This window comes from Candida albicans, chromosome 2, assembly GCF_000182965.3.
Source record: "Candida albicans SC5314 chromosome 2, complete sequence".
In the NCBI taxonomy this organism is placed as follows: domain Eukaryota; kingdom Fungi; phylum Ascomycota; class Pichiomycetes; order Serinales; family Debaryomycetaceae; genus Candida; species Candida albicans.
The window spans coordinates 1,768,929-1,787,911 of NC_032090.1; the positions used below are offsets into that span (position 1 = coordinate 1,768,929).

Here is an 18,983-nt window from a genome sequence, read left to right on the forward strand (position 1 = left end):
TTGTGGTTGTGGTTGTGGTTGTGGTTGTAGTTGAATCTGTTGATAAATTAGTTTCAGACGTTGAATTAGAACTAATAGATTCAGATCTTGGACCTGTCATAGTTGCTATAGAATCTCTTATCAAAGAAGTCATATTAAATTAAGTATATTTGTTATGGGTGGATTATATAAATGATTAATGTGAAAGAAAGAAAGAAAGAAAGAAACTAAAAAAAGGGTTGGTTGTTGTTATCAGATTAGGGGGGGATTTTATATAATTAAAATCTTAATTCCTTATCAGTGTGAGAAAAAGTTAGTTTAGGGGGAAAGGGAGGGGACAATGTCTGTTTCTTTGTAACAAGTACACACTACAACAACACAGATAATCGATTAATATATAACCTCTAAGATTACTTATATCTTAATAAATCTTATACAACTTGTTTAGATTTGGAATTAATAGAGATTGTAATTTATCAATTAAATAATTCTATGACATAAAATTAAAGTAAACAACACAACACAATACAACACAACACAATACAATACAAAACATATATTATAAATAAACCCATTAACAGTGTATTAGCTTTAGAAGTAAAAATAACGAATAACGAATAACCAAAGATATTATAACATCATTTAGACACAACTGAACAAAAGAAGATAAATTAGTCATTAACTATATTAATTTGTACTTCTTTCTTTCTTCTTTCTTTCTTTCTTTTTTTGTTTCTCGATATTAATGTTGTGTTTTATTATCAATCTCAGTATAAGCTGGTGGTGGAGCTCCATTTTCAACAGGAATAGGAGCCACAGGAGTCAAATTCGATGATGATGAACCTTCAACCACAGATCCATAGTTATTATTATTATTATTATGATTATTAGAAACTATTAATCCCGCACTTTGTGATTCTGCCTGGTTGTGATGATGATGATGGTGGTGGTGGTGGTCATGATGACATTCATCTCTCCCATCTCTGCCATCTCTTCTTGGTGTTTGATTTTCTAAATCACTTCGATAAACATAATAAATGGTATCTTTACGTTGTTGTTGTTGTTGTTGTTGTTGATAATAATAAGGAGGATATTTAGCTATTATATACCATGAATGAATTAACCCTGGGAAATATCCTAACATACATAAGGCAATATTAATTAATGAATCACATGAACAACATCCTTTTCTAATCCAAACAGGTAATGGTGGGAATAATACTGAAAGAACAATAAGAAATAAATCCGAAAGACATAAACACATGGTCAGTCAAGGGAGGGAAGGGAGGAGAAAAGGAAGGGAGGGAAGGAGAGAAGGGGGGGGTATGCGATGGTTGATAGGGTTGAAATAAATAGGTAAAACCCAAACAAGATATAAACAGTAAATTCGACTATCAAATGATAGAAATAAAAGATGATTGTAGTAAGTTGTAATAAAATATGAAAAAGTAATGAATCAAAAGATACTCTTTGGGTTGATGGATATTGTAATGTGATGATTAATTAATTAATAAGGTTTCTTTTTCTCTTTCCTGTATACAGAGGTCATTTGTTTTTTCTTGTTTTGACTCCCCGACTTATTTCCTACCAGCTGATTCTCTTTTCCGTACCGTTCCTCGTTCTACATTTATCGGGGGGAGGGAGGGGGGKSCCAGTGACGGAAAGACGGATTTTTGAGTAAATTAAAACACCGCTTCACTTACTCACACAACCAAAACTCTTCCTCCTCCTCCACCACCTCCTCCTCCTCGGTATTATCTTTATTATCACCAGTACACTACTACTATTACTATTACTATTACTATTACTATTACTACTATCAACTGTTTGGGTGTAAGATTTCCCACCCCCCCAACGACAGGCTAAAAAACAAAAACTTCTCAATCTCTCCTTTCTTCACATTTGAATTTTATATTCCCATCTATATCCATTACACTATTACACTTATCCACTACATTTAACAACATAACATTGAACCTTATTTTCTCTCTCTCTCTCTCTCTAATGTCAGTACCTATCCTAACTATCCCTGAATCATCATTTGATCCAGCATCTTATAATAATCTTAATACTGCAAATATTACAAAATCAAAATCACAAATTTTACTTTACATTATAAAATTAACTAGAAGATCATCAATTGGATTAATATTATTCTATATATTGGGATTATTTATTATTAAACCATTAATGGAACTTAATGTCACTAGAAGAAAAGATTATTTGGATTATATAAGAGGTAAATTACGAGATTTTTATCTTAAATCAATTACTAAAGTTCAATATATTCCTATTGTTGCCATTAAAAATAAACAAACTGGGAAATTATATTCTGATGCCATTATTCAAACTGATAATAATAATAATAAATTATCAACAAATAGTACTGGTGGTGATGATAGTGATGATAGATTGGGTCAAAATCAATTATATAAAAAATTGACAAAATTATCACTTTTATTAACTGAAGGAATTCGAAATTATTCAACAATAGAATTATCTAATTATAAAAGTATAAATTATTCTATTAAAGATTTACAAAATAAATCTGATTTAGTTTATTTTAATCAAAATGATTTATTTGTAATGGATAATGGTGGTAGTGGTGGTGGTGGTGTTAGTAGTATTATGACAACTTCAGGGAATACAATGAAAAAGAAAGATCTTGCTGTTGAAATTAAAAATGAAATTAGAAGTATTAAAGGATTATATATGAGTGGACAAGTATAATAATAATTGGGTTTACTCTTAAAGAGAAGAAGAAGAATAAGAAGAAGAAGAAGAAGAAGAAGAGTGTGGGAGACGTTTATATAGTTATATATGCTCTGTTTTAATAATAGTTCTTCAAGCACATCAATAGAGTTTTGCTATAGTAATTGAGATATCAATATTGCAAAGTAGAATCCTCTTATATTCTCTTATATTCAATAGTTTATAATATAATGAACCATTTAATATGATTCTTGTAAATTAATAATAATAATTAGTAGTAGTAGTAGTAGTGATTACAATAAGCTTTAACAGTGTGAGCCATGGTTTTTTTTTTAGATGGTTGAATTTTTCTTTTGGTTATCCGATAATTCAATTTGAATACAACAAACAAACAAACAAACAAACCACCTAACAAACAACAACCACCCTTTTTTCTTAGCAATATACTTACGACAATCATGGCACCACCTCCACCACCACCAAGGATTATAGATGATAGTGAAAATGAAGATGCCGATGCTGATGCTGATGATTTTGAAGTAGAATCTTCAGTACCACCAACAACTGAACATGAAGATAATATAGATGAAGAAGAAGAAGAAGAGGAGGAGGAGGACGATTTTGATGCAGAAGAGGAAGAAGATTTGGAAGAAGATAATTATAAATTGAAAGCTAGTGAAGAAGAAGAAGACGAAGATACAGAATCTCCACAACCAGTATCGAAACCAATAAAAAAATCAATAAAAATCACGATCAAACCACCTAAAAAACCAAACAATTACTCAACTTCTAGTGGTAGTTCAAAAACCACTAACGTCTCTCCTGATCAATCAACACAAAGAGTAACGAGAAAAAGACAAGTTAGTTATTATCAAGATGAAGAAGATGAATTTGACGAAGAAGAAGAAGAAGAAGAAGAAGATGATGATGATGATGAAGAAGATGAAGAAGGATTTGATCAAGAAGTGAAAGTGATTAAATCCAATAAATTGAAAAGATTGAAAAAACCATCCAATGACAAAAGAACTTCTGATCGTAGACAAACATCATCTACATCAAGAACTCGTAAAGATCAAAGACAAACATTAGATCCAGAATTACTTTTAACTGATGAAGAAGATGAATATGATCCTTCTACATATAATGATTTATCAAAAATGACAGAACGACAAAGAGCTAGATATGATGGTGTTGGTGTTGGTGGTGATGACAAAAATAATAATAATAAAAAAAAAACTGAACAATTTATTGAATTAGATGATAGTGGTAAAAAGGCAAAATCAAAACTTGATCATGATCAACAACAACAAGAAGAAGAAACTGAAGAAGAAATAGCTTTAAGAAGAGCTGAAAATGCTCGAAAAAGACAAGATTATAAAAAAAAAGTATTAGAAGAAGAAAAACGGGATACCTTAAATAAATTATTGAAACGAAGAGCAACTAAATCACGAGAAATTATTAATGAAGAAGATAATAAAGATGGATCTGATATGGGAAATAATGTTCTTTATAAAAAAAAAAGACCAATGTTGGAACATCCAGCATTCATAAGATATGTTAATAATACAACTTCATTAAATGGGAATTCAGTATTATCTTATAATTGAAATAACAAAACAAAACAAAACAAAACAAAATAATGATAATACATAACCATTAATAAAAGGATCTTACTAAAATTTAACTTTTAAAATTTGTATGAGTTGTATAATATGTGTATCGTATCGTATCGTATCGTATCATATCATATCATATCGTATCGTATCTTTATTGTATATTGTATATTATTATTGTAGATTGGAATGGAAAGTAATTATCACTAAAGTTTGATTGTTAAATCATATTATTATGATTATTTTGGTTCCTAAGTTTTTAATATCTTTTATAGTTACTTGGGGAAAAAGTTTTATTATTAAGTCAAGTTAAGTTAAGTTAAATTGAATTAATCTAATAATATTAATATACCTTTGTAGAGTAATAAACAAAAAGAAAAAGAAAAATATACCTTAAACAATTTTTATTCATTTTAATTGTTTCAATCTTTAGCAAACAATATAAAACATGAAAAAAAAAAAAACAAAAAGGGGAAGAAGAAGGAAGAAGAAAAGTGATTAAACAAATAAAGAGAATAAGTATTACTAAAAAATACAGGAGACAAAGATATATATATATATATATATATATATATGTTATGAATTAAACTATCTCTGTTAATAAATGAATTGTTTTCTAATTGGTTGTTGGTGTGCCTTGTGGGTGTGTTTCATATTCAATTGTGTTTGTAAAAGAAAAGAAAAGAAATTCAAGAAAACAATTTCTGAGAATGAAAGTGAAAGTGAAAATGAGAAAAGGAAGAAAAAAAAAATTTATCTCTTTCAACTTTCAACTTTCAACTTTCAACTTTTATTTATTAATTGTTATTTTAAATCACTTTTTGGGTTGTTTCTATTTTTTGAACTAATTAATAATCTTCTTTTACTTCTAAATCAAGATATATAGAAATTAAGAATTTGCCTTTTTGCTTTTTTTTTTATTTTTTTTTCCCAACATTCATTCTTAAATTAGTTTGGTTTAATATTTCAACAATCTATTTGACTATCAACAACATCCTGCCCGCCCCCCCGCCCCCTTCCCTTTCCTCCTCCTCCACTCCATATTAAACTGTTTTAGACAAATTTCACTTTAAACCTCAACATCAACATCAACATCAAACATTTGAAATCATACATACATTCAACTCGAGACTGGTGGTGATTAAATTAAATTAAATTAAATTATGAATGGAAATAATAATACTGGAAATCTCCAGCAATCACACGGCCCACCTCAACAACAACAACAACAACAAATGTTCAATCAAACCCCTCAAATGGGATTTCAACAAGCACCACCTCCTGGAATGCAAGGAAGAGGTAATAATGCTCAAACACCTTTACAACAACAACGATTCAATATGTCTCAACAACAAATGATGGCAGCACAACAACAACAACAACAACAACAATTACAACAACAAAATGCAATGGCTGCAGCAGCTGCTGCTGCTGCTGCATCTGGACGTCCAGTACCTCAAAGAAATCCAAATTATAATGGAAGTCCTAATCCTGGACAAACACTTCCTTTAAATAATAACAACAACAACAGCAACAACAACAACAACAAAACTGGGATGTATAATCCAAATGCATTAGCAACAGGGATGCCTTCTTCAAATTTGCAACCTACTTCTTCTGCAGGAAACTCTCGTGGTCATACACCAAGAATGGTAAATCAACCACAACCATTTATACCGCATCAACAGAACCAACCACCTTTACCACCACAACAACAACAGCAGCAACAACAACAACAGCAACAACCTACTCCTCAACTCCCACCTCAAGGTCAAACACCACAACAAGTACAAATGGGATATCCCAAGAAAGTAAACAATGGTAACCTTGTTGCAAATCAGTCTCTTAAAAGTGGACCAATGGGGGGACCAGTACCTATGGGAGGACCACAACAAGCAAGAATTCCTCCGAATTCATCCTTCCAACAATCACCACAAACACAGTTTGCCATGCCTCCCAATAGTAATGGTCCTATCAATCCCCAACAACAACAACAACAGCATGGACCAAATCAAAATCCACAACCAACAGTAAGTGGTCGTTCTCCTATTCAAAGACAAATGATAATAGCCACCACAACAGCAACAGGTGGAAAAGGTGACACAAACAATTCAGTTCAAGAACAAGTACAACAAGAAATCAATACCAGAATCATTAAAAGAAATTTAGGAAATGCTGCTATAATTAGAGTATTAGATTTAATTGAATTTATTTCAAATCAACATTATGAAAATTTATCAAATATAGAATTTTGGACAAAAATCACTCCAGCAAATTTTTTACCAACAGCAATTTTAAAATTTAATACTACCAATATTACTGGTGGTAATGGTAATAAATCTTTAAATGATATTACTGGATTGAATTTAAATTTTTTAAATTCAAACAAAGCTACGAGTAATAATAACAATAACAATACTAATACTAATACTAATAATAGTAATAACAATAATAAGCCACATCAGTTTGAATTAACTACTAGTACTGCTCCACGATTTTTTGCTAGTTGTATACAAACGGAAAGCATTCTTAAATGTAATATAAGTTTATCAGGATCAAAATTCCAAGTATTAAGCAATGGATCAATTGTCATTGTATCTAAAATAGGTTTACATTTCCATTATAAAGATGGATCAAATTCTGCCCTTCATGGTACCATTAAAATTTTGATGAGTAAAGATTTACGAATTGAATGGGTTGATTTAAATTTTTCTGATTATCAATCTAATATTTCGGTGCTGGCACTTGAAGAAAAATTGAAATCAATTATAACTGATAATACTTCAATTACGAAAAAAGATATTAAACGACAAAAAGAATTACTTGATGAATTAGTTAAAAATTCTCAAGCATCAAAATTACAATTAACTTTTGGAATTGAACCTCAATCTTTAAGAATTTTACAATTGGGTGATGTAATGTCAAGTATGAAATCATTAATGGAATTTAGTATGGTCAATAATATACCGTCACCTATGAAATCAATGGAATTATTGATTGCTTCACAAAAAAATCAACAAATGCAAGCATTCCAAGCTCAAATGGCAGTACAAGCTCAAGCTCAAGCTCAAGCTCAGGTCCAGGCCCAGGCCCAAGGACAAAATTTGGCTAATTTTTCAGGATCAACGAATTTACAAACAGATGCACAAAGATCTCGACAACAACAACAACAACAACAACAGCAGCAGCAGCAACAACAGCAACAACAACTGCTAAACACGAGTAACAACAATAGTAATAGCAATAACAGTAATAACAATAATAACAATAATAGCAATAACAACAATAATAACAATAATAATAACAATGGTAAAGGAGGTATTGCTAATGGAAGTAATAATATATCTTCACCATCACCAAGGACTGTAAATGCTGAAGAACCTAAAAGAAAGAGAAAACAAAGTGTGAATATGTCAAATGAGAATAAAAGAAGAAAGTAAAACCATTGGGGTGGGGGTAGTATTAAATTTATCATTATTTATGTACATTATATAGATGTAGACAGAAGACAGAAGACAGAAGACAGAAGACAGAGGAGGACGTGTATTAAAGAGTTGTAACAATAAATTAATTAATTAATTATTATTATTATTTTTTATTAATCAATTAAACTAAACAAGTACACGACTTGCTTATAAACAGAACCCCCCCCCTACCACCGGAAAAACCCTTTTTGTTTATAAAAAATTATTAATACAACGTGTATCATCTTTCCCTCCTCCCCTTACTATTACTATCACTACTACTACTACTATGAAATGGAATATGAAGAACAAACTAAAACTAAAACCAAAACCAATATAAAATTATTATCAAAACTTACTTCATTATCATTATCAGAAGCAATTCGTCCAACAACATTTGAACAATATGTTGGTCAAGATCATCTTATTAATCCCATCGATGGAGCCATTAGAAATTTTATTAAATTAGGTTATTTACCATCAATGATATTTACTGGACCTTCAGGTATTGGAAAAACTACATTAGCTTCAGTGATATCATATGAATGTGGATTACCATTTTTAGAATTATCAGCAACGACAATGACAACCATGGATTTAAAAACCACAATAATGCAAAAAAACCAAAAAAACCAAAAAAACCAAAAAAACCAAAACGTTGGGGAACAAAAAATTGTATTATTTATTGATGAATTACATCGATTAACTAAAATTCAACAAGATTGGTTATTACCATATTTGGAAAATGGGGAAATTGTATTGATTGGGGCAACTACTATACAACCAAATACAAGGATTCGTCAAGCTATTTTATCACGATGTCAAGTATTTAAATTAGAAAAATTGACTCGTAAAGAAATTAAAAAAGTTTTATGTCAAGCTATAACTTTCCAAAATTTAAAACGTAAACATCTTTATCAATTAGGGGCAATTGTATATGATGATGATGATGAAGAACAAGGAGACGGAGTAGATGAATGTTTTGATTTGATATTGGATAGAGCTCAAGGTGATTGTAGAATTGCTATTAATTTGATTGAATTAATAAGTGATAATTTCCTTGATAATGTCAATGATATAAAATTACTGAAAAATCAATTACAAAAAATTTTCCACAGTTTAAATTATAATAATAATAATAATAATTTGGGGGATCATATAATTGTTGATGATAATGATATAATGAGAAATTTTATAAAAGTATTAGCTCATGGTTGTTTTAAAAGTAAAAAAATTTATAATAATAATAAGAATAAGAATAATAAGAATAAGAATTCATTAGAATTTATATATGATGATTTTAAAACTCAAAATTTTGAAAATCATTATCTTCAACAAATGCAAGTATCTGATGATAGTGATGTTGAAACGGGGGATATTTATTCTGAAGATGAAGATAAACAAGAAAACCTATTAAAAATGGATCAACTTGAAAAAGGCGACAAAACTGATGATGATGATGATGATGATGATGCCTATCGTCTTATATCAGCATTATTTTATCTTAATTTATTATTACAAAAAGGACAATCTCCAAATATGATATTCCGTCAATTAATATTATTTACCATCAAATATATTGAATGTGATAATTTCACATTAAAAAAATTATTATCATTTAAAAAAGCAATTGGTAATAAGAATAATGATACCGAACGTGTGTTATCCAATTGTGTTGAATGGTTAATGTATCAAAAAAGAACGGTTGATGGTATATATTTATCAGATTATATTTCTTATATTAAAACTTATTGTAATAAACAAATGGAATTAGATGCTGAACAATCTTCTGGTGTTGTTGGTAGTGGTAGTGGTAACAACATAGATGGAGTTGAAATTTCTTATGAATCTGATGATATAGAATTGGCTGAAACGTTTCCTGAATTTCCTGATCCTCCCAATTCTTTAATCGATGGATTTGAAGTTGAATATATTTAGTATTGAACTCTTTTGATGGTGGTTGTGGTTGTGGTTGTGGTGACTGATTGGTTGGCGGTTAGATTTAATGATATTTTGTTGTTGCAAAAAAAAAAAAAAAAAAAAAAAAAAAAAACCTCTTCAATGTTATCATTCTAATTTCACTTAACATCAATTATGGCTTCAAATCAACCAATTATGCCCAAAATCAATAGTCCATTGGGTATATTACGTACTTCTCAAGCAGTGGCATCTGATATCACGATTAATATTATTTTATATGCTTTAATTTATTCAATCATTTATTTATTTCGTCTACGAAATTTATTTCTTCAATTCAATCATTATTTCATCACTATCATATTATTCATCTTAGAAATCTTTTGGATCATATTATATATTATTATTAGATTAATATATTTGGTTTATAATACAATTAATGATTCTAAAATTAATGATTATCGTTATAATACTCATGGGATTTTACGTACTTTTATAATTCATAATCAATTTTGGAAATTTAAAAATAATTTAGTTATGAATTCGATTTTTAAACATGGTCCCAATGTTTTTTTAGATATTCAAGATGATTTAATCATTCCTAATTTGATTAATAAAGGTAATGATATAATTATACCAATTGATAATAATGATAATATTAATGACATTGATATTGATCATGACAATGATAATGATGATGATGATGAAGAATCATTAACTTCGAATATTTCAAATTCAACAAGAATTAAAACTAAATCTAATTTCACTAAATGGACTAGACATAGTCAATTTGCTTCTACTCCACCTCCTCTTTTATCATCATCAAACTCTGCAGGTTCATTAAATAAATTGAAATCAAAAATTTATCCCAAAAATTAAATAAGAATCAATCATAAATGATCTTATCACCTATACATGAATTTTTTTTTTAAAAAAAAAAATAAATAGTACCAATAAGAACACAAATTGATTACATTATAGTATATCCTTAAATTTTGTATAGATTAGCTAAATAAATACACAACACATGATTAAATAATATTAGAAAACAAATCAAGTCGTTATCATAATTTCATCAATTCTTTAGTTCTCACTACAGCTGACACATTAATATACAAAAAGTTCCATATATGCCTATTATTGTCTTCAAATTATACTATAAACTAAAGAGACAATAAAAATAAAATAATGATAAACAAAAAAACAACTACTACTACTATAACCATAACTATAACTACAACTATAACTATTCATCTTCATCGTCATCACCTCCTTCTAATGCAGCAAAAATATTAGATTGACTAGGTTCTGATCTTTTCGATGTATCTCTTTGAAGATCAGAATTTTGAAAAGTTGATGTTGAAGGACTACGACTAGATCCAACTCTTTGAGTCATAAATGAAGGAGATTTCTTCATAAAAGGTCCATTCGATGATTGATTATTATTATTGTTGTTGTTGTTATTATTGTTATTATTCCAATTTGAACCACCTCTTGAAGAATTAGATCTACTATCACTACCACCACCTACACCTCCACCCAATTGATGTTGTTTCCTCTTCTTTTCATTCTTGGCTCTTTCTTCTTCCATTTTTTTAATTTCAGCATCACGATGAATTTCTTCAATGGTTTTTGGACCAGCATCACCTTTAAGACTTACCCATTTAGCTTCTCTTAAATCTTGTAAATCCATCAACATAAATTTAATTCTTGATGTTAATTTCACCCCTTCTAGAACTTTTTCAATATAATCAAAAACAATCTTAAGCATAGTTCTTGTTCTTTCATTAGAATCAAGTTTTGGTCCCACAGTTTGAATCAATTGAGTCAAATTTTCTAAACTATCATCTGATGGATCAACAGTATTTTTCGTTTGATCTTTCAAACAAACATATATGACATGATCATTCAACATATTCAAATTATATAAATGACCAATGAATTTGACTAAACCAAGACCTCTTCTTTTAGCAGCAGCCATGGCATAATATTCATCAGACATCATTTCTGGTTCTAATGGTGAACCATCAGGATTAGTTGGTAATTTATCTGTCCAACCTTTTTCATATTCTTTTTGACATGTAGCTAATAAAAGTCTTCGGGCAAGTACACCTCCAGATGCATGAGTACCATCTTTCAATGTAATACTTTCATCAGTAATATCATTGGAAACACTAGTACACATTTTGGCACATAATTTAGCATACATTTCTGACCAATGAGGTTCATCACAAGCTTTGGCAAATGTTAATGAAATTATTTGTTTTATAGTGGCAGCATCTTTTTCATGTTTTGATTGATTGGTAAGAGCAATGATTTCATCACTAATTGCAGTAAACATTTCTAATGTTAATTTGTTCAATAAAGATTTAGTCTTCTTTTCAATATCTTCTGGTTCTAATAAAATAGTACCATCTTCAGCAACTTTAGTTTCTTTCTTGGCTTGCATTCTTGATTTAGGAACCCATCTATTGGCAGATTTTTCCAATGGTTTGACTTCTTCAACAGGTTTACCATCACCTTGATTATTGCCATCATTTTCTCCTCCTGCTCCTGCTCCTGCTCCTGCTCCTGCTCCTCCTCGTTCACGCATCTCAGATCTATCTCCTCCTCTACCTCCTCTTTTAGAAGGTGTACCTTTTCTTGTAGATTTATCTCTTGATGATGCACCTCTACCTCCTCCTCTTTTGGATCCACTTCTTGAATTTTGTCTACCACCATCAAATTGACCACCACCTTTACCTCCAGGTCCATTAAATCTGGCAGGTAATCCTCCAGTGAATTTATTTGGTAAACCACCACGTGATGAGGCATCTCTAGTGGAACCGGAACGTTTCATTGCATTTGGATGAATATCCAATGATTCCAAATGAGCTTTGAAAGTTGGATCAATAGTGTATGAAATAACGTCTCTGAATTGAATTAAAAATTGTGGATCATATCTGTATTTTTTCCCAGAAATTTGTTTCGATCCATCAACACCTTGGATGGTTTCAGGGTATTTTGTGGCAAGAATATCATCAATTGGAGTTGCAATCTTCAATCTTTCTAAGAATTGAGATATAGTAAATTCTGGAGCATTAGCAGTAGGAGTTGGTTCAGATTCTGGTTCTGGTTCAGTTTGAGTTTCAGTTTCAGTTTCGGTTTCGGTTTGTGGTTCTCCTTTTTCTGAAATAGTAGACTCTTCTTCATCTTCATTCTCCACTATCGATTCACTATCTCCTTCAACAGATGGTGATTGAAGTTCAATTTGCAGTTCAACTTTATCATTCACTTCTACTGGTTTTTCTTCCACTTTTGGTTTTTCAACAGCTGTGGTGTCATTGGTTTCAGAACTCAATACCTCTTTGGTTTCTTCACTAGCTGGTAGTTCCTTTGTGGCTTCCACAGACGTTTCAGTAACCTCTGGTTTAGGAGTTTCTACGATATCTTTATGAGATTCTTGAGGAGGAACAACACTTGGTTGGTCCACAGTTGAAGATGATTCTTTGGCAATTGGAGTTTCTTCAGTTTCTTTTTTAGTTTCAGTGGCAGTTGTTTCTTCTTTTGTTTCTTCTTTAGTTTCTTTACCCTTTGAAGCGGCAGCGGCAGCAGCAGCAGCCCTTTCTCTAATCTTTCTTTTAAATTCTTCAGCTGCAGAAATACCTGCAGGTTTATTTTCTGTAGCAGGGGTTGCACTGGAGGAAGGTGTTTTATCCTTTTCACTTGAAACTGTGGTGGCCCTGGCTGGTTGAGGAGATGCGACAGGAGTCGACGATGCTGTTTTTCTTTTCTTCTCATCTAAATCAACTGGTTTACCATCTTTGGTAGTTAATCTTATTTTAGGAGTTGGAGGGGTCGAGATTTGTTGTGGTTGGACTGTTGGTACAACTGGTGACGCAACTTGACCAGGATATTGTTGACCTGGAGTTGCTGGAATCCCACCATATTGAAGTGGAAGACCATATACTGGTTGATAACCACCCATGTAGTAACCATACATTTGTGAAGCTGCAGCGGCAGCAGTGTTGTAAGGGTAGTTCACATATTGCTGTTGTGGTTGCTGTTGGTTATGATGGTGATGATTCATTTTCTGGTTATTGTACTGTTTCTTGTTGTTGTTATATCTTTGATTGTTGTTTTGATTGGCATTGTTGTTGTAGTTATTCTGTCTTCCACCACTACCACCACTATTGCCTCCAGTGTAGTTTTTATTATACTGGTTTTTGTGATAATAATTGGGGTTGTTGTTGTTGTTGTTGTTATAGTTATTATTATAATTAGGATTATTACCGTATCCTTGATAATTGGCATTATAATTTTGGCCAGAATAAGCACCGCTAGATTGTGGGACATTTTGATTTCCATGTTGTTTATCAGTGGAGACTGAAGTTTGATCAACAGAATTGACAGAATTGCCAATTGGAGCAGATGACGATCCATCGGTGGATGATGGGACAGCACCAGGTGTTGATTTGGAATCACCAGTCGAGGACTGGTTTGAAGTAGTATTATCAGACATTCTAAAAATGATTAAGTGTCTTGATAATAACTATAATTGGTTTTGGTAAGTTACCTCTTGTTACTTTCTAGAAACTAAGAAATGAAAAAAATAGAATCAAGATTATAAAAACTTTAGCACAGTGAAAAGTAGATGATTCTTTTTTTTTCCAAACAAGAAAATTTTTTTTTTTGATTTTGTCGTTAAATGTCGTTTTTTTGTCTCACATTTACTATTACTGGACGTGTAGAAGAGTGTGTGGTGGTGGTGGTGGTAGGTCGCGGGCGTGTGTGTGCGTGTGCGGTTTAACCTAAGAAAAAAAAAAAAGAAATCTATGCTAAGAAAATGTCGCATTTACTGTTGGTAATGGAAGGATGTATGAATGACCCGCCGTCTTTATTGGAGAATATTGTAAAATCTATATTGAGCTACTACAGATCTATTGTATACAAGTATAAATGAAAACGTCAATTGCCATATCTGTCAACATGGTTGTGTTCCATATCCCAGTAATCCAATAACTCAGTGCCAAATTATCGTCCCCAATCTTTGCTCGTGACATACTTTTTGTTGAAATCAATTCACTTCCCGCTTTCCACTTACTGTCGCATATAACTATGATAGCCGATATAAAACATTAGTCCTACCACAATGGAAATAAACAGATAGATCACAAATGATTCTTTGAAACTTTCTATTTGGAAACAACTGATAATGATTGCGCTGGATTTGTCAGGATCTTCTTCAGTCAGGGCACATAAATCTTTATCCTTGCTTAAACAATATTCTTCTGTACATAGTTTGCACTTATCTATAGGGTTAATGATTGTTTTGACATTACACTCACACTTACAATACAATTGATAGGAGGACGCTAGTGGCAGTACCAATGTGTATAGTAAAGCAAAGATGAATTGTTTATTATTGAGTTTCATAGTGGTTGTCAAATATCTGGCCAAACTTTTAATCTATTTATTGATCTCGGAGGACTTTTTATTAACCACCCACACAACAACAACAACAACTTGATTCAGATTTTGAGAAAGCTCTTTGTAGGAGTGGTAGTAGTAGTAGTAATAGTAGTGCGTGTGTGTATTTTTCTGCCCAATTTCACACGACCAGAAAAACGAAACAACCAGAACTTCAAAAAAGTGGCAAACCCAAAAATTTCTTTCCTTTTTTTTTCAATCACGAGAACAAGATCTATTAACTTCATCACCCTAAAGAAGAAATGACTACTTCAATTGATAAACCTTATGTTCATGAAGGTGGTATAAGACCATATTTTGAACAACAAATACAAGATACGGAAATAAGAATACAGCAAACCACACAGAACTTGCGTCGTTTGGAAGCCCAACGTAACAAATTGAATAACAAAGTCAGACAATTAAAGGATGAATTAAGATTATTACAAGAACCTGGATCATATGTAGGTGAAGTTGTTAAAGTTATGGGCTTGAAAAAAGTTTTAGTGAAAATCCATCCTGAAGGTAAATTCATCGTCAATGTTACCAAAGATATCGATGTCAAGAAATTGACTCCATCAATAAGAGTGTGTTTGAAAGCAGATTCTCACGATTTGTACAAAATATTACCCAACAAAGTTGATCCTTTGGTTTCATTGATGATGGTTGAAAAAGTCCCAGACTCAACATACGATATGGTTGGTGGGTTAGATAAACAAATTAAAGAAATCAAAGAAGTTATTGAATTACCTGTCAAACATCCAGAATTGTTTGAAAGTTTGGGTATAGCTCAACCAAAAGGTGTTATATTGTATGGACCACCGGGTACAGGTAAGACCTTATTGGCAAGAGCAGTTGCTCACCATACCGAATGTAAATTCATTCGTGTTTCTGGTTCAGAATTAGTGCAAAAGTATATTGGGGAAGGGTCTCGTATGGTTAGGGAGTTGTTCGTGATGGCAAGAGAACATGCACCATCAATCATTTTCATGGATGAAATTGATTCTATCGGGTCTTCGCGTGTTGAAGGTTCATCAGGAGGTGATTCCGAAGTGCAAAGAACAATGTTGGAATTGTTAAATCAATTGGATGGGTTTGAAAGTTCAAAAGATATCAAAATCATTATGGCCACTAATCGTTTAGATATTTTGGATCCAGCATTATTGAGACCAGGTAGAATTGATAGAAAAATTGAATTCCCAGCACCAACCGTTGCTGCTAGAACAGATATTTTAAAGATTCATTCAAGATCCATGAATTTGACAAGAGGTATTAATTTGCGTAAAATTGCTGAGAAAATGAATGGATGCAGTGGTGCTGATGTGAAAGGGGTTTGTACCGAAGCTGGTATGTATGCATTGAGAGAAAGAAGAATTCATGTAACACAAGAAGATTTCGAATTGGCAGTTGCAAAAGTCATGTCTAAGAATGACGATGGTGCTGTCTCCTTACAGAAATTATTCAAATAAATGCATTATGTGTATGTATGTGTATATGTGAATAAGAGACTTTCCAATAATAACTGATGATGATGATGATGTAGTTTATATTGATAGTCTGTGGTATTTGTCTATCTGACACAAGATCCTGCGAAGATCGAGGCAGTGGTGGTGGGAAAAAGAAGAAAAATGAAATTCCGAACACGTACCATCAAACTGAAATTTTTCTATACCGTTCGTTCTGTTTCTAATCTCATTTTTTTTTTGCCTGCTTTATTTTACTAATTCTTTAATATTGTTGATGCTTTAATCGACTGCCTTTATATTCACTATATACTACTACTCCATGAGATTTCCATTATCTACTCTATTGGTGGGCGCAGCCCTATTAACATTCACATCATGTTTGACTGATTTTGATCAGAAAGTTTTACAACTTGACAAGTTGTTTTCCGAACAAGGACCCACAATCAATGTTTTACAAGCCTATGAAGAAATAATTCGAACAGCAAAGTCTTCTTCTTCTAATACCAATTCTCTCCCCAAGTTATTATTCAAGAAGGCTATAATTGAAATCAACCTAAATAAAGAAATCCAAGCTATAGCTGATTTAAAATGGGCATTAGAGCTAGATCCAGCAATGGGTCCCGCTAAGGATAAGATTGTGCAATTGTTAATGGCAAGAGGTGAATTTGATACAGTTCAACGGTATCTTACTAAAGACAATGACAAGGATATTTATCATACAATTGATAAAATCAATCAGGATATTAAAACTAGTAAAGAATTAATTGAAAAACACGAATATCAACAATGTGCAAATATTTTGAATGAGATCATTTCATTGAGTCCAGCAAATTATGAAATTACTGAATTGTACTATAATTTGGCTTTAAATTCGTATAAAGAAACCCCGGATTTTCAATTGAAATATTTGGGTGAAATGCTACCGGTCAACAAAGTGATTATACAAACAGCGAAAAATTTAATTGATATTAATCCCATGAAAAGTTTGAAATACTTTAATGTGTTATCACAGTTTTTATTATATACAGAAGTTCAATTTGAGAATTCTAATAAAATCATAAAGAATTGTTTGAGAATAGATAATGAATATACCTTATGTGGTAAATTGTCGAAATTTTATGTTAAATTTCAGAATTTTTTCAAATTATTAGAGGATTATTCAATAATTCAAGGTCATTATTATACTAACACCGAGAATAATGTGAAATTAGAAGATGAAGGATTAATCAATCCAGTTATAGACTATCAGTTTGTTATAAAGTTCTTGTTTATGGATAATTTGCAAGTATCTAAATTAGATAAACGTAAATTGCCATCAAGTATAAAGAATAATTATGACTATTTACAATATCAGATTCAAAAGTTTGGAGAAGAGTTGGGATTTGAAACATCCCCGAAGATATTGTTTTTGCAGGATTTGAACAGATTAGTATGTGAAGCGTATTCTTTAACTGGCAGCTCAAAGAAGGCTAAACAGTTTTGTGATAGTTTTGATGACTCGGATAACTTGTTTTTGCCAAAGCACATCACAGAAATAGACAAGTATTTACTGAAAAAGAAGTATCCCCAAGCAGAGGAATTGTTGAATAAGTTCAATAATAATGTCAAGCAAACGAAATTGTTTACTGACAGATGGACCAAAGTAGAGGAATATCATATGAAACTCAATCAACAAAGACAACAGCAATATTTTCAACAACAGCAACAACAGCAACAACAACGTCAACGTCAACAACAATATAGAGGTGCTCAACCACATCAACAGCGAAAGAAACCAGCTAATGATTATTATAAGGTTTTGGATGTGCCACATGATGCTGATGAAAAGACTATTAAGAAAGGGTATAGAACACAAACATTAAAGTATCACCCAGATAAATATAAAGGTGATGATTTGACTCCAGAACAGATTGAGAAAAAAATGCAAGCTATTAATCAAGCATATGAAGTGTTAAGTGACCCTGAATTACGTGAACGATATGATAGAGGTGATGATCCAAATGATCCTATGGGTCAGAGCCATCCACAATGGCAACCACAAGGTGGTGGTGGACAACCAAATTTCAACTTTAATTTTGGTGGCGGTGGCGGTGGTGGAAACCAATTTTTCCAACAATTTTTTGGAGGTCAAGGGTTTAAATTTAATGGACAAGGTAATCCATTTGGTAATTCACATCAAAAAGTGAAGATTACAAAGAATAAGAAAAAGAATAGGAGCAGAAAGCAGTAGGAAATAATATTTGATAGAGTTTTTTTTTTGTATACTATTATAGATATGAATTGGTTAACATATTTCATGTGTTCCAAAACTACACATGTTCGTTGTTTGTAGTAGTTACGTAGTTACTGAAAAAAAGAAAAAAACATTCATATTTTTATTGTAT

The 18,983-nt window shown here is 31.4% G+C and overlaps 10 protein-coding genes across 10 annotated transcripts; 7 read left to right on the forward strand and 3 right to left on the reverse strand. All coding sequences in view use genetic code 12, as the record gives it.

Annotated features, from left to right (window-relative positions):
• Positions 1-721: 721 nt before the first annotated feature.
• Positions 722-1,243, reverse strand: CAALFM_C208700CA (uncharacterized protein; the record flags this gene model as incomplete). The annotated part of the gene is made up of 1 exon (XM_709357.1): positions 722-1,243. The coding sequence occupies one exon, from the start codon at positions 1,241-1,243 to the stop codon at positions 722-724; it is 522 nt and encodes a 173-aa protein (XP_714450.1).
• A 740-nt stretch (positions 1,244-1,983) lies between these two features.
• PEX17 (Pex17p) lies at positions 1,984-2,709 on the forward strand (the record flags this gene model as incomplete). The annotated part of the gene is made up of 1 exon (XM_709356.1): positions 1,984-2,709. The coding sequence occupies one exon, from the start codon at positions 1,984-1,986 to the stop codon at positions 2,707-2,709; it is 726 nt and encodes a 241-aa protein (XP_714449.1).
• A 440-nt stretch (positions 2,710-3,149) lies between these two features.
• Positions 3,150-4,298, forward strand: CAALFM_C208720WA (uncharacterized protein; the record flags this gene model as incomplete). The annotated part of the gene is made up of 1 exon (XM_709355.2): positions 3,150-4,298. One exon carries the CDS (start codon positions 3,150-3,152, stop codon positions 4,296-4,298), a length of 1,149 nt encoding a protein of 382 aa, XP_714448.2.
• A 1,169-nt stretch (positions 4,299-5,467) lies between these two features.
• Positions 5,468-7,744, forward strand: MFG1 (Mfg1p; the record flags this gene model as incomplete). The annotated part of the gene is made up of 1 exon (XM_709354.2): positions 5,468-7,744. The coding sequence occupies one exon, from the start codon at positions 5,468-5,470 to the stop codon at positions 7,742-7,744; it is 2,277 nt and encodes a 758-aa protein (XP_714447.2).
• Positions 7,745-8,062: 318 nt separating this feature from the next.
• On the forward strand, positions 8,063-9,706 carry CAALFM_C208740WA (uncharacterized protein; the record flags this gene model as incomplete). The annotated part of the gene is made up of 1 exon (XM_709352.2): positions 8,063-9,706. One exon carries the CDS (start codon positions 8,063-8,065, stop codon positions 9,704-9,706), a length of 1,644 nt encoding a protein of 547 aa, XP_714445.2.
• A 156-nt stretch (positions 9,707-9,862) lies between these two features.
• On the forward strand, positions 9,863-10,564 carry CAALFM_C208750WA (uncharacterized protein; the record flags this gene model as incomplete). The annotated part of the gene is made up of 1 exon (XM_709351.2): positions 9,863-10,564. One exon carries the CDS (start codon positions 9,863-9,865, stop codon positions 10,562-10,564), a length of 702 nt encoding a protein of 233 aa, XP_714444.2.
• Positions 10,565-10,931: 367 nt separating this feature from the next.
• TIF4631 (translation initiation factor eIF4G) lies at positions 10,932-14,186 on the reverse strand (the record flags this gene model as incomplete). Its single annotated transcript, XM_709350.1, has 1 exon — positions 10,932-14,186. The coding sequence occupies one exon, from the start codon at positions 14,184-14,186 to the stop codon at positions 10,932-10,934; it is 3,255 nt and encodes a 1,084-aa protein (XP_714443.1).
• A 578-nt stretch (positions 14,187-14,764) lies between these two features.
• Positions 14,765-15,100, reverse strand: CAALFM_C208770CA (uncharacterized protein; the record flags this gene model as incomplete). The annotated part of the gene is made up of 1 exon (XM_709348.1): positions 14,765-15,100. The coding sequence occupies one exon, from the start codon at positions 15,098-15,100 to the stop codon at positions 14,765-14,767; it is 336 nt and encodes a 111-aa protein (XP_714441.1).
• A 296-nt stretch (positions 15,101-15,396) lies between these two features.
• Positions 15,397-16,602, forward strand: RPT6 (proteasome regulatory particle base subunit; the record flags this gene model as incomplete). The annotated part of the gene is made up of 1 exon (XM_709347.2): positions 15,397-16,602. One exon carries the CDS (start codon positions 15,397-15,399, stop codon positions 16,600-16,602), a length of 1,206 nt encoding a protein of 401 aa, XP_714440.2.
• Positions 16,603-16,918: 316 nt separating this feature from the next.
• On the forward strand, positions 16,919-18,829 carry JEM1 (Jem1p; the record flags this gene model as incomplete). Its single annotated transcript, XM_709346.2, has 1 exon — positions 16,919-18,829. One exon carries the CDS (start codon positions 16,919-16,921, stop codon positions 18,827-18,829), a length of 1,911 nt encoding a protein of 636 aa, XP_714439.2.
• Between the last annotated feature and the right edge of the window lie 154 nt (positions 18,830-18,983).